This window comes from Amblyomma mixtum, chromosome 5 (assembly GCF_055824585.1).
Source record: "Amblyomma mixtum isolate Tamu chromosome 5, ASM5582458v1, whole genome shotgun sequence".
NCBI classification, from domain to species: domain Eukaryota; kingdom Metazoa; phylum Arthropoda; class Arachnida; order Ixodida; family Ixodidae; genus Amblyomma; species Amblyomma mixtum.
The window spans coordinates 35,860,162-35,887,707 of NC_143016.1; the positions used below are offsets into that span (position 1 = coordinate 35,860,162).

Here is a 27,546-nt window from a genome sequence, read left to right on the forward strand (position 1 = left end):
TTTTCTGTGGCTGGAGAAGTCGTTTTAGCATGAAGGGAAGTACTTTTGCCTTACCATGTGGAGCAGCCGGTTTTCCTTCACGACAACATGTTATGTTCATCCCAGCAACGTGCTTTTGTGCTTATGGCAAGCTAGCCTTGATCAATGCTGTGTACTAGCCATCTTCTCTGATATTTCCACTCTTCTAAAAACAATGTTTGAGACTTTGATACTTTTTGTGCAGCCACACACACCTTTTGTGCTCATTTCATCACTGATAGTTGAACTGTGATGTTCTTGGGAGCTCAAATAAATGTTTTGTTGCGGTTAAATGCGTCTGTCCTTGATTATTCGATATTCGGAACCAAGTATTCGTATTCGATTCGTATTTGAAAAATTTGATATTCGCACACCCCTAATTTTTATCCCAAATTTAAATAGACTACATCGTTCCAGAAGACTGCAGCCGTGATTTCACCAGTATATAATGTTATTTTGTTCTGAGGAGACTGTGATGCCATTCCACTGATTGCCGTTTTGTTTCAGGCTAGAAGTGATAAACGGATGTTTCAATGCCTAGGTCGATTTATGACAAGCGTCACTATCATTTTTGTAACAAACAAGCAATTTGGCACAGATGTTCCTTCTGTTCTTTATGATTCTTTGTTAGGCTTCGAGGTACCCAGCAGGCACAAAACTATCCTTCCTATTGGACAGTTTGAGTTGTAAACTTGTCCATTGAGTGAATATTTGTGTTCGTCTCATTTTACTGCCAAAAGGAATTAAATCAAAGGTCTGTTTGGGGTGCGCCTCAGTTACAGATGCCACTTTGAAAGCTGGTTACAGTGCTCCCGTATATCAGAAGTCAATGTGAGAATTCCAGAGATGACACAGGAAGGTTTAAGGGTGTCCCGCAAAAATGTCAGGAAGATTTCGACTAAAAAAAAAAAATGTTGCATTACTTATAGAATGCCCCTCATACAACCAACACTTGTACCTGGGCAGAGCAGTATGAGAGAGAGAGAAAAAAAAATACTAACATGGTAGCACAAACGATGGTAACGTTTCATACTACAGTTATTTTTACTAGTACCTTTTCAGGCTTGTATTACTAGCCTATGCTGATAATGCTGCTCACTATACATTGACCAAGGCTGCTGGCAGGACTGACATATAGCCCTACATTGATCTGTTCCTGAAAAGCAAGGTTATTCTTTCTACACTTTCTCAATGTCACTGCAGATCCCAAAATGGCTGTCAGATGAGTTAAGTGTGCTGACCAGATCTGGCTGTGATTTTCCATTGCTGCCAGTGTTGTAAACAAGAGGTTCAATCAAAATGCTCATTACGCACGCTTTCAACGTTCCTGTCAAGACAAAAGGTGCTTCTCCTGCTGCAGCCTAGTCAAAAACAAATGCCAGGTAGGTTGTTCAACTCACTTTCTGGTTTCGATCTTCTTGCCATTGACAAATCGTGTAGAGGTTGTCGTCTTGCGCACTCCTGGCCGCACCGCCCCCACATCTGTGCTGAATGTGGACGTTGTTACTGATGTGAAGCTGAAAAATACCAAGGTACCTATTTACTAAGGCAAGATTCACGCGGCTACTGTACAACTCTAACTCACAGGTGCTGTCATGCTTCAAACGTGAAGAGATGTTTTTACACTCAAACAGGAGCCGCGTGCTAACACGGAACAGGTGTAACGATTCAAAACCCTTAAAGCATGCACACAATCTTAAGAAAATAAAGCAAGGCTCAGACATATAGGGTGTCTCACCGAAGACTGTCAGCAATTTTTTGTAAAATAAACTTTTTGAGTTGGAAGTGCACTTTTTTCGGCATAGCATTGCCAGCGATGCAGTGCACCAGAATATGGCTGAGACGTGCTAACCAGCAGGATGGTTAACTAAAAGTTACTTTCTTAACTATTACTGTTATGTTCCTTGTTATAGAGGCTTGTAGGACACCATAAGTAATATCTAGATCAGTTTATATATCTTCAGAAATGCCATTCTTATCGCCACTGCAGTGCAAACAATTTGGGGGCCGCAAACTGCCGACACTGAAACTACTAGCTATGCCTACCAATGCACATCACATATCGGTGCCACCGCCAGTCGGGCGCCGTGAAAGGACCACTAAGTAACGCATGCTCGTAGGCAAGGCTAGCGCGCCCCTTCTGGTTCCACGGTTTCGGTTTCAGCTGTGTGTGGCCCCTAGATTGCTTGCGCTAGAGCAACGACGAGGAGGGCATTTTCAAAGATCCAAAATTATACCGATATTACTAAGGCCCCTAGTTTCTCGCGATCTCGCAAAAATTGCGGATTCAAGCATTTTCCGCTGAAGTTTGTGTTGGCAGCCGAATTCTCATTTTATGATACAACTTGTTCCAGGCATCAGTAGAGAAAGACAGAACCACGATAAAACGACTAATTTACTTTATTTCATAAACAACACGAGGGGAGGTTCGAACCTCAGAAAAACTTTTGAAGAAATATTGTTACAATTAAAACGAAATTCCGAACTATTCAGGCCAACCGAAGCTGAAGGAGGAGACGCTGCAGGTCAGGTTTTTACCAGGAAAAGGTTGGAGTTTGGCAAGTGTGCCTGGACTTCATCAAGAATCATCAGTTCTAGCTACTGAGCGGCTGAGAAAACTGCTCAAGAACTGAAATAGTGACAGACCTCACACAATTTCTTTCTAAGCAAGATGAACAAGGAGGAGACTTCGACGTCCTACCTTCCTTGGCTGGAATAGAAGAAGCAACAGCAACACACTTTTCCCTTACTCTCAAACATGTCTGTCACAATAAACTCTGCTGACCCAGAGGGATCATTCATTCACTATAGAGGTGTAGTATCAAACAAAAACCATTCTTTGAGTGAAGACAACAGAAAACATTACTTGTTGCCGAGTTATAACACAACTACCACCTTCAATTTTAGAAGAATGACCTTTGCAACAAGCAAGGCATGTGCTCAAAACATAAACTACCATGTTTCTTATGCTTACCACGGAATTTCACGGATTCTTACTTCTGTATCTGCAGAATTTAGAATTTTCCACCGCAGAAAGTTAGGGAAAAAACGCACATTTCAAACTCAAAAAGCCTATGTTTATAAACAGCTGACAGTCTTTGGTGAAACACCTTGTACTAAGCAAACTGAAAAAGGCTGCACTAGGATGCTGTTACACCTGCACGCAGCTAAAATACTAAACCACTTATGTTGTGAAAATATGAAACCGGCCTTCTTGTTTGTTCAGGTTGTGTTACTGGAGTAGCTGGTTCATTCCTGTCAGTTGAGTGTATGTTGTGTCCTAGTCTATGTATATCATCTGTCAACGTTGCTCATTCCATAATGACAACACCCTGTTGCCCTGCAATCCTCTTAATGACTCTTGTCGGAGGGGGCCTAAGCTTTACAGACCACATCAGCAAGCAATTACATACTGCACAGACCTGACATCTCCCCAAGAGCAGTAACTCACCCATCAAATCCACCAAAGATGTCGGGAAAGCCAAGGTTCGGTATGGGGAAGCCAGAAAGTGGAAAGAAGTCATCCCTCCTGTTAACAGCCGCAGCTGAAAGAAACCAAAAGAGTGGAACACCAATGTCAACTACACTTAAATAAATTGTGACATATCCGAGTCTGGTACATTGTGAAGCAAAATCCAAAATAGAGCATGTAAGCATAATTTACACCGGTGGACGCTGAAAAGCTGACATACACCGCGTCAAAAAGTATACTGTGAAAGACATCTTTGTGAATGATTTTTCAGTTTTATTCCATAGTGCAATTAAGGAGTACCTACCCTCACAAACAATATTATTCTGCAAGACGACTTCAGTTTCTACAAAAGCTCGCCACCAACGACATAGGTCACGTTTTTGCCCTAGCTCAATATATCAATCTTACAGCCAAATGACCTCCATTTTCATAAACGCTGAAGATAGCGACGACAAACTACGATAATGTATTAGCTGGTACACCTCCAATTTACAAGACTGCATATACAAGGCATAGAATGCAGCTGTGCCAAGGTCGCCTTATAAGGCAGAGTAGTGAAACGACGCGTATGATCATGTCATACAGCCCTTCAATGGGCAGAAATACCTTATTTTTCGTAGTGTGTTTTCACTTTGGAATGGTGTGTATGACATTAGTAAACATGGATCAGCACATGGAATTCACCAGCGCCGAGCAAATAAATTGCATTGAATTTTGTTCCCTCGTAGTTCCTGTAGTCAGTTATAAATGGTGGTTGCAATGTCACAATAGGTATGGGATCACGTGACACACACAAAAGCTGCAATACCATCGCTGCTTTGTCGTTCCAACTCACTCAAACTCTTTATGCTAGCCTTCTCTAGAAGTGCGAATGACCGCGAGCGAACCAAGAGACATACTACTGCAGCTTTTACGTGCCTCACGTGTTCTGATAGCTACTTAGGACGTTGCAAACCATCGTTTGGCTACTGAAACCAAAACTAAAGTTGTATGGGAGAAGAAATTGAATTATATATTTACTAAGCGCAGACGAATTTCACACTGCAATCCATGCTTACTGATGCCTTGCTCTTCATTAGAGAGCAAAAGTACACCAAAAAAAATTTTGTGTCCCTACTGCTTTCAGACCACTCATTCAGAAAATCAGTAGCAGCATTGACTTCCACACAATTTGTGCTTAAAGGCTCACAACAAAACCAGCCGTGTTCCTGCATATAAATACTAGGTTTTTTTGTATGCGTCTTTTAGCCGAAGGGAAATTTGGCATTTGGATGACAGAATTCTCACAAAGCATAAGCTATTTGTACGAACTAGCCAAAATTCAGTCCTCATGAAAAATAAGTTGTTAACAGTACTGGTACAGAAATAGCTAGCAACAACACAGATATGATGAAGCATATACACAAATAAAATCAGTCTTTCTACAAAACAAATCAGAAGCATTGTGCTGATCTGTTGATGTAATGACTAGAATTTATGCGTAGAAAACTTACACTTGTTACACTTTTGAGCAGCTTCAGTGCCTTTTTTATAAAGCAAGAGGGCAAGGACCAATATTACAGCTGTTCCCAGCATAAAAGCGCATAAAAGACCTTATATGTTATAAAACTCTAGAGCTATGTGCTCAAAAAGCTTTGTGCATTAAAACGGTATATGAAGATCCAGCATAAATGAATTTGTAAATCTGCAGACAGCCCACAATAGAAAGCTGTTATGCAAACAAACAACTAGAGACAGATTTCTGCAGCGAGTTCAAATACACAAGATGATGAATAAACAGCTTTAACTGATAAGCAAAACAAAACAAAAAGGAAAGGAAAAGAACAGGAGTCCAGTAATGCAGGAAAAGCAAGGTTAATGCCATCATACACGGAGGTTAGACAGCGCAGACAAGCAAGGTCCTACCGGAACACATCAAGTACTGGCTCACCACCACACTGGCTACTAAATGGCTGCCACAAGCTTCACTTACAACTGCCACACTAGCACAGTTACCATTAAAGCAATAAATAGGTGATAACCAAATGTGACAAGGACACAATCATTAGCAAACGCCTCGGCAGAAATGTTCCGTTCCTGTCACTAAAGGAATTTTCTTTGAATCAGTCCACTTTTCACTGAATGTGCCAGTTGACACTCAGCATTTGACCATTAACAGGAACATTCTTCTAAAAAAAAGTCAAGCAAAAAACTTCGTAGTTTCGCACAGTTGACTTAATTACTTTTAAGTTCGCCCGTCAAATGTTTTATACATTATTCTACCTCAAAATAAAATGGTTTACAGTCTGATGATAAGAGCCAAGGTTTACACCCTACCGCCACATCAAAGCTACTTCCAAGCATATTTGTAACGTACACATGAGGTGCACAACGTTCAGCGTAATTAGAGGGCTCTATTGCTCTCCCAGCTAGTGCACAAGAAACACCAGCTAAGAGCCCTATGTGGTGCAACCAGGCAATAACAGCATATCTGACGCACCAAAACCTTTGTGCTTGCATAGTCTGCCATTGTTCTTGGTATGCATCGCTGCACTGCACAGTTTAGCCCAGCCCTCCACCCCCTACAATAGAGGTTATATCAACAAATAAGAGCCAGCATCACTGCTTTGCTAGTGTGGATGGGCAGCCATTGGCTTGCATAGAAATGTAGGAGACAATTGGCCCTGAATCTTTACGATGGATATCTGCTGAAGCAATGTGCCTGCTACTGTATATTGGTAGCACTTTGTTTAAAAACACCAGTTCTGCCATAGAAGTGCACAATCCTTAATTTTTTGCACAAAAGAGGCATAAACTCCAAGGAAACAGAGCCTTGCATTGCAATTTCTATTGTGTAGCCGTGTTTTTACATGTAATCAGTCAGCATCGTGCCTGAATGCAATACTCACGTTGCATCACACCACACGATACCATCCCTTTTTTTGTTAATTCTTTCAACTACCCTGAAAACCACTTTTCCTTCCTGCCCCTATTATAACACCAAACAAAAATGGCACTGTGGATAAAGTGATAAAGAAAAAAAGTTTTATATGCAAAAGAAAAAAAAAACAGAGGGGCAATTAAGCTCTGCCTTAAGAGTATGATGTGATCGTGTTAATGGGTCCATGCCCATATATACAGCATTGGTCATTCTCTACATTCATAGATCCTGGGGAGTCCTCACACCACTTTTGGCTTAGTGCTGCAGCGGTTAAGCGATGCACCACTGCCCTATGATGGCAAGTGCTACCACCAGTGGGGCTTGCGAGACCCAGGTTGCTCTTCACAAGCAACCTCCCGCAACCAATCATTAACTGCCACCAGCCACGGTGGCTAGTTTGCTCACAGTCCGGTGGGCAGGCTGTGATGACATCACAAGGTCATGTCACCTAGGTGGCCCACCTGTGTTGCTTCTCTGGGGATTTTCTGAAGATTTTTTTGTTCACGGCCAACAACGCCTGTACCGGTTTTTCTGCGACACGGGACCCCTTCATGCTACTGTGTTAACAATGTCAGCTATGAGGCACACCACAATGCGGGGCACCAGATTATTTTTGACCACGCAAGTTTTTTTACACACCATTACATGGCAGTTCACAATACATGGGCAGTTTTTCTTTACTTGGGCTACGTTCTGCTGTTTGGAGTAATGGCGACTTATAACCACCAATTAACACACAATGATTTCACCTGGTGAGGTAGCATTACAACACAGTCTGTGTTAAAAACGAAGAAAAGAGGGAGGAAGCAGGTGCACCTTAAATGCAGCTCTAGAAGGGCAGGTCACGAAGCAAGTGAACAATCTTCAATTATATAATCGCCCATGCTACACATGAGGGTATGGCAGTTGAGCTATTTCCTGTAAGCAAGCTCTTCAGGCCCCAGCGTTCAGCACTAAAGATTGAATAATACGAAAGTTACGGGAGCACAGTCAATCGCTACATCAAGATATATGACCGCCAGCGATTGGTTCATCTGCTTTACCAAAACACCTAGCCACCTTTATTATGCATTTAAAACGCTCTTAGAAAAGGCAAGAAAGCTGAAATACCCAAGGGCTGATGGGAGCACATGATGATCTTGCCCGATATGATGTACATGGAATTAACTATAACTGGCTTTTTTATGAGCATATCTAAAACAGTGCCAAGTCGAATTTATGTTGCCCATGCTATTTGCTACTAACAAATATCAAATAATCAACAATGCTGAATGAATCAACGAATGTTGGTTGTAGCCAGTCTTGGGAGTATTGAATGTTGGTTGTAGCCATAAACAACATTCAATACTCCCAAGACTGGTATAACTGGTACATCTCAACTAGTTCTGCAAAAATTGAACAGCCAACTGGTCAGGTGAGCACAACCGGTGATATGAAAATAGTTGAAAGGATCCCCACTGCTGATGGTACTATGCTTACTTTGCTTCGCGTGATGAAGTCAACAAAGCCAGCTTCTGAATCTTTGCATATGTGCCCTAGGAATTTACACTGTGCTACACATGCAAACAAATTAAATGCACCAGCTCCAAGAGCAGTGCAGTAAATGTCGTAATGTATTCCTAAGGTTAATATCTCGACAAATACTCTATTCAGCCCAACGTACCAGGCATTAAGAGAACCGTCTTCGCCAAAGCATCAATGTGAATGTTAAAACAGCCAGGCAAAAACCAGCCTGACATGCACATCACGATGGCTTCAACCGAAGTATTAGTTAAAGCCACTAAGTTATCAGCACTACCAACACTAAGCTGTCATCACTGCAGTACAGTCACTGTTTGCCCATTGTTTCCACTTGGCAGTCACCACGAATCCTCTGATACGCAATGGCAGTACTGAAACAAGACAGAGCGGGGAATGGGAGGACCACCACAGGCACAAACCAAATAAGCAACTGCGTGGACAAGTAAGCAGCAGGTGCGAACCCCAACAGCCACCCAGACCCAGGAATGTGGGCAGCCAAGATGTACACACGGGGGGAGGTGCTAACATCAAATGTAGGTGGAGAATGCGGCTTTGCTGTGCATGAAGCGAGACAATATGAGGGGGGGGGGGGGGAGCGAGGCAAGATGCAACGCAACGAAGACAACAGAAAAAGGGAGCAGCCTCTTGACCGCTTTTTCACACCTGAATGTCCGTGCAAGAAACGGTTACGGGCCGCAGCCCTGCGACCTCCAACCTCAACATTTGCCCGGTGGTGACTCAGAAGAGGCGCTGAAATCCAGAAGAGATAACAACCAGTGGCCAAGGGGGAACAAAAACTGCCCCTGTCCAGTTATGCAGCACAATTTCATGCCCCCCTTTAACAGTGCGCTAAATTTTGACTCAATGCAAACAGCGATGTAGAAAAACACTGGTGTGTTGGTGCACCTCCTACACAATCCTAATGACCAGTGTCTGTTGTCAGAATAACACTGTGCCGTCATCTTCCACATGCAACAGGCACAAAAGACCACTCATGCTTGCAAGAGCAAAAAATGAGCTACACACATGCTGTGCACTTCTGAAGAGACAAGAGAAATTTGCCTTGCGGACCAACAACTACAGCTAAAATTGCTTATCCTATTCCACCCCTAGTATGCATAACCTTGTTTTAAAACTTAGAGGAGCAAGGCAATTGAACAACAAAAATTTCAACAACAGCTGCCTACTCTGACATGTTGACTTCATGAAAGAATAACCTTGCACTGCTTTCAGAGAAAATCATGTGCCAAGAGAAGTGATATACCTAAGCACCTGAACTTTTCATAGCATCTAAGTTTGCTTAGTTTAAAAGTGCTGCCCCAGAAAGCCAAACATAAAGTGCAGACACTTCAGGTATACTTTCCAGTGTTCCATCTTCCAAGCTAGTGCCAATTGTAGTGCTGTCTCATAATGAAAAGTTTAATGAAATAACTGTAAATAAACATCACTTGACAAGCATAATAAGCATCATACATTACGTACAAATAGGGCCCTTTGTTTTTGGGCAAAACCTAACTTTGTCCAACTCTTGCACCCTGAACAATTTTTGACCCCCTGAATTGTGGAAAAAATAAAAACTGAAAACGAAAAGGTCGAAGTATAAATGGTGATGAGTGTCATAGTATCATAAGGCAAAGGCTCCGCAAATGCAGCACGCTTGTGAAGAGTTTAGGTATGTGTGGCTCAGGCTCATTTCCTTTTCCTGCTGCTGCCCCCTGCTACACAAAATTAGTCGCTTGGCATGAACAGAAATAGTCAAATATGCTTCTAAGATTTTAATGTTCATGAAATTAGTACACATCTACTAGCTGCTGCTTTGTTTTAAGCAAATGCCTCACTGCTATGTGTAGATTGCACCCAAAATTCAACTGCACATCACACAAATTATCCAACAAGGACCTTCCCCATAAAAATTAAATTTATCTGCTAGACCCAATCAAATTATCCAATGCACAGGCTGCTCCCGAGACAGTCATATGTGAAATGAAATAACTGGAAGCTCACTTCAGGGACAGTTGCTTTTGCAAAGAGACGGCTTCTTTTCGTAACTCTTGGTGTGCTACAAATTGTAGCCCCAAGATAAAAAGCGTAAATTCCACTCACTGCATGTCAGCATCATTTTTTGTTTCTTGCAACAAATTATGAATATCATATCGACCTCCCTCAGTCGGCTCTGTCAGGCTTGGATGAGCTTCTCAAAGGCAAGGTACAAGCTTAGATGCTGCTTCCTGCATATGTGTAACCAACGCTGCTCACGGGCTTTTTAGCTGCCAGATTACACAAACACTAGACTCGCTAAGCCGCAGCAAAAGAAGCAGTGCCGTATACTCACAATGCCTGGTCTGGTTGAGGTGGTGGTGCGGCGGCTGGCGACCCGTGTTGCTGGATGAGTATGGGCTGTCAAAGAACATGTGGAACGAGTCCGTGCCAAAAAACTCCCGGAACACCTCCTCTGGGTCGCGGAAGGTGAAGCTGAAGAAAGGTGCAGCAAAACCATCTTCAAAGAAGCTGCCCACTCCACCCATGCCGCCGTTGAAGTGGTGGTGGTTGTGCCGTGCACCGGGTCGCATGCCACCAGCACTGCCATTCAGGCCCTCCTTGCCGTACCGGTCGTACACCTTGCGCTTTTTGTCTGCCGGAAAGAGTGCCAATCCACTGTCAGAACGGCTGAGAAGGAAGACTGAATTTAATTCTTCTCCAACTACACAGTGTCTCATGATTTCACGACGGCAGGCCTGAATACTGAGGATTTCCTGGTGTCTTCTGCTTCAATGAATAGGAGGTGTTTCAGCATCCACAAGCAGGGTAACTCAATTGGTAAAACACAGCAGAGCTTCACGTGACTGCCTTCACTAGTACTTAACAGGACAACTACTTGAATCTTGGCAAGTATAGCTGCACATGTCACCTTGGCCTTCACCTGTGCTCAAATAATGTGTAAGTATGGGCTGAACTTAGGAACCTGAAAATTCTGTTTTAAACTCTGCGCACTGTGCACCAGGTAGTATTTTAAGCATGACTTACTGGAAACAGCCACACTATTTTTTTTTTCCACGCTGGCCTTAAAAAAATTTTAATAATGAAGTCACATTTATGCAATCACCAGGGAGTATTCATTCTTGTGTGGCGATTCCAAATATGCAATTTAATTTATGTAAAACAAGTCCTTGTGCACTTATGCAATATGTTGTGTAACTTTCTGCTTGCTAAAACGCATGCCATTGGTTTCTCTTGACGTCAAGCTATGCAAAAAAGGTAAATCCATTATCCTGCCTATCATAGAAGTTAAGTAACAGGGTTCTGAAGTTGCCACTTCACTAACGGGAAGAAAATTTGTTCCTGTTCCTGAAACCAATGGCATGCATTCTATCAAGCTCCCTGCAACAAAATTTCTTGAAAGCTCTTGGCAAATAGTTACACAACATATTGCGTAAGTGCATAAGGACCTGTTGTACATAAAATTAAATGACATATTTTGAATCGGCATGCTAAAACACGTTCTCCAAAGATTTCATAATTGTGCCTTCAATAGTGAAAATTTCTTTCCAAGATCCTCTTCCCTCCTTAAACACTCGACATCTCCATTACACGTTGTTTGCACTGAGCAATAAAAGCACACAAGCTTTATAGTCTGCTTTTAGTAATTTGCATAACCAGTGTGTTGTTAAAACTGCAAATATCAAACTGATCATCATGACAGCTACGCAGGCAAATGCAACGGAAACAAACAAAAACATAGCTCTGAACCACAGCTTGCTACTTCACAATGTAACCACTGCTGCAAAATCTGTCACATCCACCACAAGTGCATTAGCATACAGTTATTGCCACACTCACCATCTGAAAGAACTTCATAGGCTTCAGATATTTCCTTGAATCTCCGCTCAGCTTCCTCTTTCTTTTCTGGATTTTTGTCTGGATGCCACTTCAGGGCCAATTTTCTGTACCTGCACAAAGTATTAATGCACAAATTTACATATGCACAACACACACCTGCAAGTTAGCTAAGGCTTGAGCACTTTTCTCAAGAAAGCTACCCGCATCCAATGCTTCAGCGGCATTGATGAGGATAGCAAATATGGCTACACAAGCATTTACGAATCTGGCTGAGAAACAGTAAGTATCGCTTTCATTCGCATATTGGTTGGTACGTCATGTAGGTTGACCCCTTAGCATTTGGAACGGGAATAGAAAAAAAAAAAAAGGCTTGAATGTTGCATTGGTTGAACAACGAAGCCCCGACCGCCAATGTGCAACTAAAGACACTGCCACAATGCAAGTCCATACTTGAGACATTCGAGAGGTTGTATTCTCCAGTGTCTGACGCACTTTTCCGCGAAGTGGAATTGGCATGATGCAACTGAAGTTTCTGAAGCCCATGAACAGAACTGCTTGCTTAAGTGCTCCCAAGAGTGGTTGCCCGCACTTGTGCCACAAGGCAGAGCACTTGAGAGAAGTTTCGTTTTTACAAAGATGCCTCCAAAGTGCGCAGTCGGCGCTGTGATGGCGTGATAGGGCTCCACCTTCATATTGACCTTACATGAGAATGCTTTGTGGAGCTCTAGTATTGTGCGGCACGCGACACCCCTCAGCTTGAAGGTGACCAGAATGCAGAACTTCCCACAGCAGCACTGTTTGTATTGCTCTCCCTTCCTTTTTAGAGTTTGTAGCCAGGTTTGCACCTGATTATTATTATTATTATTAATGCTTGGTTGATGCTGCTAGCCACAGCATCTGCTATCAACAGGGAGAGGACAGCTGAGAATGAGGGGAGCGACAGAAAGAACAGGGGTAGGGCGACAATGTATAAAATATGCAAGATATACACAGATTGATGTACAGCGCTGCGCCTGTGCGCATGTGTCGAAAGTTCTCTGCATGTGGGCAAGACACACTGAATGACCCGTGATTCCTGCACTGCGTTCCATACACTTGACAGTGTACCTAGGCTTAAGCCAAGATGATCTCAGTGCCCTGCCAGCATAAATCTGCATACGTAACACGAAATTCGTATGCAAAATGCAATATACTATGGTATGCTGCATAGAAGCATCGAACTACGGTAGTAAGAACACATAGGAGCAGCAAGCCTGGCAGTACCCCAGCTGTTTGTTTTCACTGCACTGAAATGTTTAAAGCTGATCAATTTTTAACTAAGGACTGAACGTGCCCACACGACAGAGACTTAAAAAATTTTGCCTGGACTGTCCATGATGAAAAGAATATGTTCAAGACTAATTCTCCACCACCCCTTCAAATCTGACCAGCAGGAAAGGATTTGAGAGGTAGACTAACTGCAGAAGCCATACACTCCTCTGCCCCATCATTCCCGGCCAAGAGGTTGAATAATGACATACGAATATGCACTAGAATGGCAGAAAGCTGGCATCATTACAATACAGTCTGGCAGAACAAGAAACAATAAAAGCATCACCAATTCAAACTTACGCCTTCTTGATGTCATCAGTGGTGGCACTCCTGGAGACAAGGAGGACTGCGTAGTAGTCCACCATGTCTCTGGCTGTCTACTCTTAAGGCTGAACAGATGTGGAGAAAATGTCACCCAGTTTAGCCTGCACAGAAAGAAAGAAAATTCTTTTCAATATAGAATCATTTTTACTAGGACCTGAAAACACACACTCACAGAGATATGCTTTCAACAGAATGGACTACAAATTACTCCACAAATCCCTGGAGAAACTGGCCTACATGTAAATAGATTGTAGCAAAAAAATGTGCAATCAATAACCAAACACATTTATCTATAACTATTGGTGGCCAATACTGAATAATCTGATATTTTGTGCAGTTTTTAAAACACAGAACTACAGCACACAGAATATGACTAGACAATGTTTTGTGCATATATTAATGTGCAATGTGTAATGTACAATCATTCCTCAACACAAAAAGCAGTGTTCATTTTTTGGCCACATCGGTACCAGTGAAAAGTTGTGTTGCAAATGTAGGCCTACTGCACTTGCAGTACAGATAACTAAGGACAAAGGAATACTAATTATAACAATGCAAAATGCATTGTTTTTTTTTTGCATTGTTATGCATTGTTATAACAATGCAAAATACATTCCCTAGCAGTTCAAAGTGTTAATCCAACTAATCACCCACCTTGATGACGTGACGCAGGACTATACAGTGATTAGTGCACTACCACCATTTATTTTCATTACGCTAATCGTAAAGCAAATCAGTAGGAGAGAATGTGAACCATAGAATGAAATATATCTATATAATATGCTGCTCTAATTGCTAGTATTCTTTTCCAGTTTGCTTGATTTTTAAAAATTGCATGTATCAACAATGTCATTAGGTGCTGCTGGTGCATCAGAGGACAGTGGCCTGACAAGTGTACCACAACCCACACTTAGATAAGCGAAGGGCACCTCCTCAAACTGAGGTTCACTTTATCTGACAACTTGAAATAGCTAGTTCAAGCCAACAGAGTTTTTGGACAGATGTTTTTTTTTTCACGAGTGGTGCGAACAGCATCATATTCAATGATGGCTAGAACAATACCACACATGCACCCTGCAAACACCACTGTATTCACTAACCCCACAGTCACTCAAATAAACCAAGCTACAGTGGACACTGCATGCCACAATGAACTTATGCAGCACTTGCCGTGGATGTGTGCAGCAGTGCCCGTACAGTGGCATGTAGGCATCATATATTGCAAGCAAAACAAACGATTCTCCTGCTACCCTGCTCCTTCCTTTTTACAGAAATGACAGACCTTACTGAGTGCAAGCACTTCTATAATGCCAGGAGCAGCCATGAGCCCACAGCACGCGTGTAATTTAGCACCCGTGGCAGGCACCAACACATCCTCAGTGGGTGTATTTTACAAATGGCAATTAATGGCACAGCTAATCAAGGTTAACAACCAGGTAACAATAAAACCAAGTAACAGATAGCACACCAATGCGCAACCTACTGCCACGGTAGCTGGTAGAATCAAATGCATAGGAACTTGTTTTTGAGCAGCACAACAGTTCCGCATTGAGAGAGTGCAGAACAAGCAAAAGGAACCCTAGTTTCTAATAGTTACAACACGCCCAAAAAAACTGGAGGGGACTGCCTCCTGAAAGCCACATGGACACATAGGATGTACACTGCACAAGCTTCCGACTACTGCTGTAGCAAATACAGAAGCCACTGCAACACTTTCAAACAAAAACCATCCCAATGACAAGAAAAATAAAAATCGCAAGCTGTACCTTCCAGCACTTTCTTGCACTGCGGGGTCTCATATCCAAAAACTGGTAAGTGCCATTTCGGCCCAGAAGATAACCTAAAGATTAATTTATGTACTACTAGCGTTACCTGCATGGTTTAAGCTTTATCTCACTTGCGCCAGCAGTGCCACAAAATATATAATAGCGAGAACAGCTGGTAGCGAGGTGGTCAGCACACATTTGTGTCTCTTGTACCCGAGTGCCTCGGAACCAACGACGTTCGGTCATGATAGTAACTTTCCAGTAGCCATCCTCTGCTCATGTCGACTGTCACAGAGCGGAGGTGGTGACCATGGCAACAACTTTCGTCATGGCATCCAATTTTAACGCGATAGCATTACAGGCCCTGTTACCCAGAAACTCCCGCAACGCGTTGTTGGCGCTGCGAGTAAAAAATCACGGCACGACTCTGGCAGGTGGGCCACGTGACCTTGCTGTGTCATCATAACCTGCCCACTGTGGCAGTTAATGACTGGTCGCTCAGGAGGAGCAAACTGGTGCGCACAATGCCCACCACTGGGAGCACCTGCCATCGCAGGGCAGTGGCGCATCACTCAACTGCTGCACCACTAACGCCAGGAGGGGTATGAGGACTCCCAGCGATCTATGGATGCAAAGCTGAGAATGATCTTCTGCACATATGGCAATTAACCCATTATGCTAGTGGGTCATCCCCTCAAGACGGAGCTTGTGTGTCCTCCAATTTTTTTTCACACAACACCACTGCAATGTGAGGAAGCCACCCCAGCTGGCATTTGACCTGCTGCCATCACATGCTGCAATGCTTCGCGGAGAAGCCAACCTAGCTCACATTTGTTGCTCTGCTTTTTGCGGCCTCTTCAATCGATGCGAGTGGATTCGAAATGGTAATGAAACAACGGAAAAGTATCTCTCAGCTGCTGTACTTTCGCTAAATTCTGCTTCTCCAGCGTTAGTTTTTAAGAGAAATTCTATAATACAAATTTGGCTATGTCGAACCATTTTAGTTTTTTTACCTAACCACTATACGGAGGTGCCACTGCACTACCTTTTGTAATTTTCATGTGAGTACATCGTCACAAATGGTATGCTGGATATACTTTCTGTGCTTCTGAAATTCTTCTTGCTGCTTTCTGATAATGTCAAAAAGTATGTTTGTCAAGCCATATTTTTATATATTACATTTTACTATGAAAATTTTTTACCTGCTCTGAAAAATTTACATCAAACATATTTAAAATCGCTGTTTTCACGTACTGAGAGGAAAAAATTTCTAGCTCAAAACGGTTTTGTGTCATAACTCAAACTTTTGGTGGCTTGTTAACAAATGAACATTTTGTATATTCCAGAATGTTTAATTTTTATTCTCCAAGACATACATTTTTTTCTAAAGTTCGAACTTTCTTGTGTGTTTGCCAATTTTTTTCACGATATTCACGCAAAGTATTTGTGCTGAAAGCAACGTCTTCTGAAAGCATGCTCTTTTGCCATCATTTTCGTGCAAATTTCGCTTTTTTTTACAACACATATTTTGCAGAAAAAAAATCTCAAACCTATCGAAAACTCATTTTTCCCGTCGTAACGGAACAGTTAAAATGCCCCACGTGACAGTTTCAATGAAGATGGAGCGAGCTCATCAAGACTTCATTTGAATAGCTATCCTCCGTCACTTGCCAATGTTTCAGGCTTTGTCATAACCAGGACTTCTCAACAAATTCCTCCATGGCAGAACGTAGGACACTGTCGCTGAACCAGCTATCTGGTGCTGCAGTGTGCTGTGCAGTTAATTTTCGACGTGACGTTACATGCGCGCGACTATGTATCTACAATGTGCTTTTATGTCGGTGCCCGGGTATTCCAAGTGTGAGCAGTGCAAACTTGGTTCACCTTTTTGTATTTTGTAACCGGTGAACAGAGCTGCCCTCTGTCCATTCCTCTCTGTAGTTCTCCTTACTATCCTCCCCCTGTCCTTTTTATTTCCAACAGCCGCAGCTCGGGTGCTTAAGAAAGGAACCGCCACATCGTGCAATATCTTTCCTTCCTCCTTATATCTTTTACAATAAGCCACTACTAATACTAACAGCCTGAAGACAGACTTGTGATGCTATGGCTTACCGCAATGATGGAAGTGAACAAAATCCAGTTTTGAATCACAGCAACTGATCCATTAGCGCCAGTCCATTAGCCGCACACCTCTGACTCAATATTTTACCTCTCCTTTGTTCACTGCAACTGAAACTAGGCTTATTGATTTATCACGCCTGTCACAAAAGCACTACTATCCCCATCTTCACTGCTCCACATTTGTTTAACGTTAATAGCACTAGATTCTCAGAACAACACAATCTCTTACTTCCAAAAGTCAAAACTAATTATGGGAAACAGGCCACTTTATTTCCAGCAATCACTGTCTGAAAATCGCTACCCATAATCATCAAATTATCCTCTATATCTACTGCGTACAGCTTTTAATGCTACAGTATGTGTTTATAGTATAGTGTTCCCTTTTTCACAATGTTTTTAAATGTGTTTGTAAAATTGAACATCCTTAAACTTTTTGTTGTGACTACTAATTCCCATTGTATCTGTTTTCCGCTATGTAGTTGCTATCTGCCCTATTTATACCCTGGAAGTTTCTCCTTTGGGACCTCCTTCTGTACTAATTAATTTATGTACCTTATACCTGTACTTCTTTTTAAATAAAGAACTACAATGGTGCCTTTTATACTATTGTACTAAATGAGGAAAAGTATTTCTAAGGATGAGATTTTTTAGATGTTCTGAGCTTTCATGCAAGTTTGCTTAGAAGCTACTCATCTAATTGCGATGAAATTTTAGGACATTTAAATCTGTTGTCAATACTCAACCTAATTTTATTTTTGTGGAAACTAGTTCCGAATGAGAACATCTACTGAAGTCCATCTGGTAGAGTTTGAAATTTAATTGAGAAATACACAAATAATACTTTTGTTTTAAGCCCATTTCGAGACAAACTCTGTCCCTGCTTTCCCTTTGCTATCACGTGGCGAAGGGCACTAACATACGCGGAGGGTACGTTGACACTTTCACTGCGTCGTGAGTCACATGTGGGTTTTGTCACTTATCCATGCTCTGTGGCCACGAATACCGGGTCACACAATTAAGCCGTAGGACTAATTTTAATGTGAGATCCTCCTCCTTGCACTTCGCAATAAAATCTGGCGCATAGCTTCATCATGTGACCCAATACTTGTGGCCGCAGAGCATGAATAAATGATGTGACCCAGCGGTGATCCACAATACAGTGAACGTGTTAATGGGCTTCACTATGTGACAGCAAAGGAAAAGCGAAGCCCGCTCCCTGCTGCTGTTTGCCTGTCAGTCGCTCCTCAGGAAGGGACCGAGTTGGTGTCGAAACTTTGAGCTTAAAATAAATTACTGCTTGGTGTGGGTATTTCTCAACTTCTAGAACTATTTTGTGCTTGTGAAAGAAAAAAAGTTGGGCCATCTCTCACGGTCCTTGACAAGAGAGCAATAGTCTTTTCCCGGCATGATGGAGTGTAAGCCCACATTTTGGGGGGATTCAACTTTAAAGCAGTCAAAAAGTGGAATTCAGGGGCAAAATTTAATGGGCATATTACTTTTTGTTAGTAAGAAACGGTACTAAATATAATTCTGTACCTCGGCCTAAATTTCGATGCTCAACTACAGAGGGTAAAAAGTTGTGCAACAAAAAAATTACATGTCATTAAGGCCAGAGATAACTAATCAACAAACAAAATGTCGCAATAAAATATTCACTACTTTTAGAGATATGAAGTTGAAATCCAGATAACCCCATTATGGGTTCGTATCAGTCAACCAAGCACTTAACAGCATAATGCGAGCGAACTCCCGAAATTATGGGAGACTTGTTAACCAGTCTTAAAATTGGATTTAAACTGCGAATGCTGATTTGTGCATGTCGCTCTCATGCGCGCGAGGATTTCAATGTATAATTCGCGCAGCCGTTAGCAGAACGATGTGACGGAAGTGCTTTCAGCACTTGTGCGATATATTTCTTCGCTTCAGACAGTAGCGGCCCAGCCGGATACGTGGCGTGTGCAAGCGGCAGCAGCTGTTTCGCATCAAGAAGAGCACGCCTTCAACAATTAGAAGCCAGCTCTACTACAAGAGCTAGGGCAGTGTTCTAGAAGCTACGGTAGTGGCGCGCCGACGGCGCCACACCGGTCCCGCGAAGTAGACATACTGTAGTAGCACTACCAGACACGAATGCTGGGCTCGATCCGCCCCGACAGTGCTACGCTCGAATGAACCAGATGCAACTACACACGCTCACAGCCTGTGAGAAATCTATCCCCACAAGGCACGTCCCTCCCCCACTATCTCGTCTGAGCTAGAAAGTATTTCTCCATTCCTTCTTGTGATGAACGCCGAGTGAGTGGGTAAGTAAAAAAGGCATGGCGCAAGGATTAACAAAAAGAACATGTTACGTTAACCAACTGCAGTTCCCACGTTCGTAAAAACGTGGGGTTGACGTCTACCCACCCAACGCGTGACGGCCCACACTTCCTTGCCGCGCAGCCTCTTGGTTAGGTCCCAGAGGTTAGCATTCGCGCCTCGCAGTTAGGAAAGCCAGGAGGCGAAAATGACTGCTGCAATGTGCGAAAGCACGACTGAAACGGCAGCACCAGTTTACGGTATACACGCTCCAGGAAAGCAAACAGACAAATGAACAGTGCAGCAGGCTTGGCGAATAGCACCGCTCAAACAGCGGGAAAGCGCTTTTAAAAACTATGGGAACGCGCTTCGGGATGCACACAAACGGTGAAAACGGACTGGCGTGTGGGTATAAGCAGCAGGAGGTCGTGCTACCATCAACGAACAAACGACGCAGCAGGGGCACACACGCGTCTCCTGCGAGTTAAAAATCCACGGGCGCGCTGCTGGAACGCTTTTTCCGCCCGCAACAGTTTCCGTCAGCAGCAAGAGCTCGTCGCGTAGTGACAAGGGGCCTCACAACGTAGACAATGGGTTCGGCTTAGGTCCCACAAGCGTGCGCACTGCACCGGACATAACGGTTTCAAAGTCCGTTCAGCGTCCGCGGCTCTGTAGTATACATAAAGGCTAGGCCTAGACTGGACAGGACGGTACGAGAGAAAAGCAACGCTGAACCCCGGGACGGGGAGAAAATCTCTACAGATGTTGGCGTTTGCCTCCCACACTGGCCTGACGCGCTCGCTAGGAGCCGTCCTTGAGTGGATGCAGGCGCTGCGCGTCAAACGGGGGCTGTTGAAACTCAGCTTTCGTCCCCAAAAGAGGAGAAAAACAGACAGGAGGTAACAACACCGGGCAAGCTGCGCCTCTGGACGAACAGCTGTGAAGGAAGTACAGCTTACCTGTTCCGGCAGTGGCAGCAGTTATATCCAAAGGAACGCCACGCACACACAAGCACACGCGGAACACACCAGCGCGAGACGGCCACCAGAAAAGCCAACGAGAGCAGACGCAACCGACGCAGCAGCCAGCGCAGCGCCGCGAACAATCCAGCCAGCCGGCAGGTTGCCCTATCCCAGAGTGCACCGCGCGCAACAGATGAACGACAAAGAAGAAGGCGAGGAGAAGGGCAGAAAGGGCTGTCCCACCTCCTTTCCTTTCGTGACGTATTTCCTGCCCTTCCGCTCTCAACACGGGCCCTCTCTTCGGGTCGTTTCGTTGCTCCTTCGATGTGTTTTGCTCCCCGCTCGCTGGGGCGGCAGCTGCCTTGTCATGGGCCAATTTTGTAGCCCGTGAAACGCGGTTGCAGGTTGCGGAACGATTTAACGAAGGAAACAGCGACAAGAAAGCGCCTCTAAACTTTCCCCGTTGAGCGCGAGGCGGTGGTTTTTTGGCTCCCGTGGTTTCGAAATGTTGCCTCGCTCTTCGGTCGGCCGCGCGCACTGACGGAAGCATTTTGCGTACTCCTCTCGAGAACAGAAAACAATGACGAAAGCTCTCCAGAGAGCGAGAAATCGCTGCGTTTGCTTCAAACCGGTGACATATGTGCCCTGGTATAGGCACAAATAAAACTAAGGGTATTACTTTAATCCTCAGGTATTATCAAGCATACTTTTTTCTTTTCCTGCAGCAGTTCTCCGGGGGTGTTAATGCCTTTTCAAGTTTGATGCTGATGTAAGAACCTTGTTGCTCATGCGCATACAAAAAGGTAGCGCGGGCATCCTTTTAAAAAGAACGAACTACCGCAGCCAAGTGGCATGTGCAATACGAGCCAGGGAACCCCCACGGTTGAAGTTCAGCTACGTATATATTTCAGCTCACCAGCCGTATACTCTTTAATGACCCGCGAAAACCTTGTTGCCACCGAAGCGCATGGTCATCGTAGATTGGCCTTTGCTTACAGAACCCAAGCACACAATGGAGTAGAGCCGGTGCTCCGCAAATATTCATCGACAATTTGGTGGGTATAATCACTGCCTAAAAAATAGCCTAGTGACGCGTAGCACATGAAGTCACGAGAACGTCATTTTCTTAAAGGGACTTTCGAAAGGCGTAGAGGGCACGGAACTTTCATGTGCGTTATACGTATACACAGTCATTGTAAACATGGAGCTAATATATAGTCAATAAAGTTCTCCGAGAGCTGATTTTAGCGCACCCAACTGTAATAAAGAGCAAAGTACGAATACGACTTCGTCCTCGAAGCATGATAACGGCTGACACTTCGAAAGTCGAGATGAGCCTGCAGAATTACAGAGCACAGTGCAGCAACACGGCATCTGTGAAAGGGGAATGAGTAATGATTATTTACTTTAGCCCCACTTTTCTTCCGTTGAAAGAGGACACGAGAAGGATATAAAACGTGCAAAGCACGCTCACTACAGGCGCGTGATCCACGTGGTTCGGTTCTTTTTATTTTTTCCTCTCTCTTGTGTAATGATCGGGTGCGGAGGGCATTGCCCTCGTTTGCGCCGCTTCCGATGGCGTGCCAGGAAAGGGAGGCGCCATGCTTAGAGAAAGCCAGCCTAGAGATTAGAACCCATTTCGCCCCCCCCCCCCCCCCCCTTTTTTTTTTTCACCTTCGCTTATAACACACCCGTGGAACTGCGGCAGAAGGGGGGGGGGGGGGGGGGGGGTTAAGTCCTATTGTCTCCGGAGACGGTGAACGCATCCGCATGTCGGAAGGCCGCATCCTTCAGGGTGCGCGGTGTGATAGCTCACTGCTGCGGGTTTTCTTACTCGCTCAGACGCTCACGGGTCATTTTTCTCCGCCTATACACCGCAATGCGTATCCTTCCAATGACTATCATGGCGCACGCATTTTTTGTTAGTTTGTTTGCGTGTATTTCAGAGAGATACGCCCAGTAGTGACGAAAAAGAAAAAAAGGAATGGAAAGAAAGCAAAGTTAAAGTTGCTGTTCGTAGTTTGGACGGGCTCAGTAGCGCATGAGCTTTGGGAACACTACGACTATCTGTACAAACTCCAGAAGCACCACACATCTTAGCCCAATCGCGCGTTCATCCCCATCGCTTCCCATAGTTCGCGGCTCCTGCGTTCCCGAAAATTAAACGGCATCTCTGGCCGGTTTCTTTTTCTCCCTTTTCTCTCTTTTTCAGTACGACATCGATCACGAACGTATCTTCAAAATAGGACTAGATCAACAAGGTGCAGTATGTTACGCATGATAAGCCAATGCTTGCAGGCCCGTTTCCCGCTGTTCTCAATGCCACTATAGTAGAGTGGAGAGTTGGGCTCGTTGGTTTACGATCAAATTGGGAACAGCGCTAACACAGGATGGAGCGAGAACACAACACAGGCGCTGACTAGCAACTGGCGTTTATTTCAGCCGCCTCACCGATGTGCCTTTACTCCTGTTGGTGTTGTGTTTGTTTTTCACCTGTTCATTCCCTTTTTTTAGTGTCGGTTTACCGCCCATTTTCCTCCTCTCGAAATGAGCACATTCCATTCACCTCACCACTTACTTTCATCTCATCCTTGACGCGCGCCTGTAGCAGCTAGAATTTTTTTTTTACCCTTGTTATTGTTTTTTCTTGTTCGTTTTTACCCGGTCACCCTGTTGTTACCCCCGTTCGCCTTTTTGATTGTTCATCTGTAGTTAAGGTTCTTCTGTCATGAGCTCAGCACGTTCCTTTCTCTCCACCATCTTTGCGCGCAGCAAGTTGAATCCGTTTATCTTGATTGCGGGTTGCGGTATGGATGTAGACCTGTATTTCTGAAATAAACGCCAGTTGCTAGTCAGCGCCTGTGTTGTGTTCTCGCTAGGGGTGTGCGAATATCAAATTCTTCGAATACGAATCGAATACGAATACTTGGCTCCGAATATCGAATCGAATATCGAATAATCAAGGACAGACGCATACACTACAAAACATTTATTTGAGCACCGAAAAACATCACAGTTCAACTATCGATGATTAAACGATCAGAGAAGATGGCTGGTACACAGCATTGATTAAGGCTAGCTTGCCATCAGCACGAACGCGCGTTGCTGGGATGAACATGAAAGGTTGTTGTGAAGGAAAACTCGCTGCTCCACATGGTCAGGCAGAAGTAATTCCCTTCTGGCTGAAACGACTCCTCCAGCCACAGAAAATGCCCTCTCACTTGGCACTGAACTGGCACGTATTGCGAGGTACTTCGTGCACAGCTCTGACTATACCAGCTTCGCAGGTATAGCCACAAAGAAGCTCACCAGCGCAGTCAGCTACGGAATGGCCATTGGAAGAAGGAATGCGCATTGCTCTGGGCGCCGCCTTGTTGTTATGTCTCTGTCAATAGGGCTTGTGGACCGAAATGAACGCCGGTGCTCACATTGAATATTCGGCCAGATACGAATATTCGCGTCGGGTCGAATATTCGAGACAACACGAATACTTGGATTTCGAATCGAATTCGAATACTAAAAATATAATATTCGAATTATATTCGAAAATTTCGAATATTCGCACACCCCTAGTTCTCGCTCCGTCCTGTGTTAATTAGCGCTGTTCCCAACATAACCACTCTGTAGTCGGGTACAACTCAAGAACGCAGCGGCTTTTCCCCGCCAAAGGACCCCCTTCCAGCCAATGGCGTCGGCCGATTCTCATGAATCTGCTAGCGTGGCAACGAAAGGGGCGGCGTGACAGTGCAGGGAGGGGACTGTCCCCGACCATATGGAAAGAGAGGAATATATCCCCTTTCCTCTGACACTCCCAGCATTGCAAGACTATCAAGTTCATGAGAATTTGCCGACGCCATTGGCTGGAATGGGTTCCTTTGACAAAGAAAAGCCGCTTCGTTCTTGAGTCACACCGGACTCTATATAGCACGCTACAGCACTGCCAAGTGGAGTGGAACAGTTTCAGGGACAAAGAAACTGCGATGTCAAAGAAAGATGTTTCAGGGCTTCTTCAACACACAGGCGACATATTATTCGGGTTGTCTTTTGTTGTTTGTGAGCAGACGAAACTGCAACAAAGGGATCCGGGCTCTACACTGAGATGCGCTTGGCTCACACCCGTTCAGCGTCGGCTGTAGCGAGTTTTATCGTTATCTGCTTATTGCCAGACTTCTCCAGAGAGTGGCGTCATCCCGGCGCCTGCATGGGCGGCGCAGGAAAAAGCTCGATAAGACTTGTAGCCCTAAAGAGCAGCTGGGAGAGCAAACATGAAGGACGGCGCCAACGCGGCTATAGCGACACGTCGAGATATCGCTGATAACACCGCGGACATCCGTGAAGAACGGACTGAAAGCATCCACTGACAGGGCAAAGTTTAACCTCTGTTTTAAGTGAGCGAGTGAGAGAGTCTTAATTCATGTCAGGGCGGGTGGAGAGGGGTGCTCCATTTGCCCTAATCGAGGGGTCAATTTTTCCTTTCTTTTTACTTTTGCCTAACTGCGAGAAAAAGAGAAAGTACTAAAGCTTGGTACGTGCCGTTTGGATGCAAGACATAAATGACACGCTTATGCATGCTGAACACGGAAACAACCACCTGTTAATAGTCATCATTATCACCAGCCTGACTACTGTAACCTCAAGCTAATCAAGCAGCTCATGTTGAAGCATTCGGTATTAAGGGCAAATAATTAAAACGGTACGCCACTCGAAAAACCCCACTACGCCGTTCTTCTGCACATCTTTCCGAAAAAGAAAGTAAAATTTTGATGAGGGAGATGTTTTCACTGGGACTGCCTTTATTCATTACTGTGTAACAGAGAGAGGCAGGTCTACCTGCGAAGTGCGGAAGGTGTTGAGGGGGGGGGGGGGGGGGGAGATCGTGAACAAGGTAAGAATACGCAATACGAACATGGTAAGAATCCCATGGACTAAGCGTATACGTGCGGCGGAAGGCCATCGCATGTGGGGGGCTCCACAACGCGTGATCAGACCGGCATCAAACTCCTGCATAGGGCTAATTATTTGCCTATAGCTGAGCAAGGCTTCGATTTGAAAGCCGCCATACTACGACGTACCACGGAATCCTTGATCCGCGCGGGCAGAGAAAGACGGCCGGCGATCGCGACGATCAGTCTGTTTCTCCGCACTGCGTTAGTGCGAACTGGATCGCTCCGGACCACTCTGTTAAAAGGGATAAGTGGCGCGTACCCACTGCGGGGGATCTTCGACCTTCGCCATTTAGGGTGATTATGGCTATGCCATTTTGTTTCACACAGACAACTTGGCGACTACCGCGATTCCGGCTGTCTGGGACACGAGAGCATCGAGCATGACCAGGCATAGAGGTCTTACTTCAGGTAGAAATTTCGAAGGTCCATGTTCCTATCCAGAGGTCCGCACAATCTCTGAGAAACAAAATGGCGTCTCCCGAGCGAAAATTGGTTTCCACCACGCCAAACGGAGGCGCTGACACGAACGCACCGACTTTTCTCAGGACTGCGATTTCTCTCTCCAGCACGAGAATAATCCTCCGAAGTGGCATCATGCTGCCTGCTGTACGCACGTGCCGAAAGGCGTCATTCTGTGGAGGTGCTGAGCAATTTCGAGAAGTACAGCGAGGTTGTGATGCATATCCTCCGCCGCGTTCTCCTGATCTGTCCTCCAACCGCGATTACTTTATGCCATCTCGGTTCTGCTGCCAGTTAGTCAAGTTTCCAAAAATAAACTGTCGAGGCTACAAGTAGTGAGTTGCGAAGTGCGGCCAGATGAGCTGAAAGGAACAGCACTTGTTCCGCAGCCTATCCTCCAGCCTCTCCATTGTTCCTCCACACCCGCCCCCGCTCGCATTTCCACGTACGGAGGGGCAGCGACCAATTTATGGGAACTGAAACGGTCATCAATCAGCAATGTGCGTGGGGGAGCTCGCCTAATTGCATCGACTGCCGCAGCGCACCGTCTTCACGCATCGTGCACGCCGCACGCGTTCGGTGCTGCATGGCCTCACAATAGCAGATGCTACAGTGTTTCAAGCGAATGGAAAAGCAAGCTGCGCTTGAGGCCAGAACGGGAAGCGCCGTGTACGTGTCGATGTGCGTGTGGCTCGCGGCGCGAGGCAGCGCTAAAAATTGGCTCTTTAGAAACGGGCACGGCAACGTTGGTTGAGCTCACAGCGAGCTCGGCTCCTCGCGTGGGGAAAACGGCCGGTGAAATCGGGCTAGCGGTTAGCTCACGCCGACAGGAGCCTTCACAGTGCTGTATGGTTTTTCCGAGATGATACGTGGAAGCACGCACCCGGTCTGACGAACCTCCTCATCGCTCACACAGCGGCAACGAAAGGGGAGACGCGGGGGAGGAGGCAGGTCGTTTCAACCGGAGCGGTGATGAGTAATCGAGTCATTGTATCTGTTGCGTGCCCCCGCCGTCGTGTGTGTACCTCGGGTGGAACGACAACGGCGCGCGGGGAGAGGGATGTCAGTGGCCGCGCTGGTGCTCTTCCGTGACCCAAGCAGCAGTCGCTCCAAGAAGTGTAGTAACCGCGTAGTTCGCGTCGCGTCCCGCCGAAGTCGCGAGAGTTCGAGCACAGCGGAGACTGACTACAGGAGGATGCAAATCAAAGAACGAAGCAGAAGAGAAAGCCTTCTGCGCACCTGCACGCTACGTGTCACACGCTAGGCTAGCGGGTGCAAGGCATTCGACTGATACGTCAAAACAATAGGCCATGGGTTGCCAATTTCGGAAAACGCCTTCGCTAATTTTAATCGCGCCGCGCTACACTGGAGACGGCCCGTCAGCCAGGATAACTTACGATCTGAAAGGCCTGGCAGATAAGTATTTGTCCATGGTAATATAAATAACGTGAGCAGCCGCCGACCACGGAATAGGAGCCGAGGTTGAGCGCGGCATGGGCGCCTCACCCAGCGGCACTGCGTTCACACGACGGCACTTTGGAAGCCCGAGGACAGCGCTGACCCGCGAAAAGGGGCCAAAGTACTCGCGGTTCGA

At 45.1% G+C, this 27,546-nt stretch overlaps 1 protein-coding gene across 4 annotated transcripts in view; it reads right to left on the reverse strand.

Annotated features, from left to right (window-relative positions):
• Positions 1–27,546, reverse strand: part of LOC149341766 (dnaJ homolog subfamily B member 6-like) — a 155,827-nt gene that overhangs the window by 2,969 nt on the left and 125,312 nt on the right. For 2 of the 4 annotated variants that reach the window (XM_089543937.1, XM_089543939.1), the window contains 6 exons: positions 13,380–13,504; positions 11,769–11,878; positions 10,264–10,563; positions 8,595–8,681; positions 3,470–3,563; positions 1,419–1,535 (listed from right to left, as the gene is read on the reverse strand). In XM_089543937.1, coding sequence (XP_089400063.1) covers positions 1,419–1,535; positions 3,470–3,563; positions 8,595–8,681; positions 10,264–10,563; positions 11,769–11,878; positions 13,380–13,444 — 773 coding nt within the window. In that variant the 5' untranslated portion in view covers positions 13,445–13,504. Of the gene's footprint in view, positions 1–1,418; positions 1,536–3,469; positions 3,564–8,594; positions 8,682–10,263; positions 10,564–11,768; positions 11,879–13,379; positions 13,505–20,544; positions 20,739–27,546 lie in introns of those variants that run through there. The other 2 variants (XM_089543936.1, XM_089543940.1) reach the window with 2 other exon arrangements.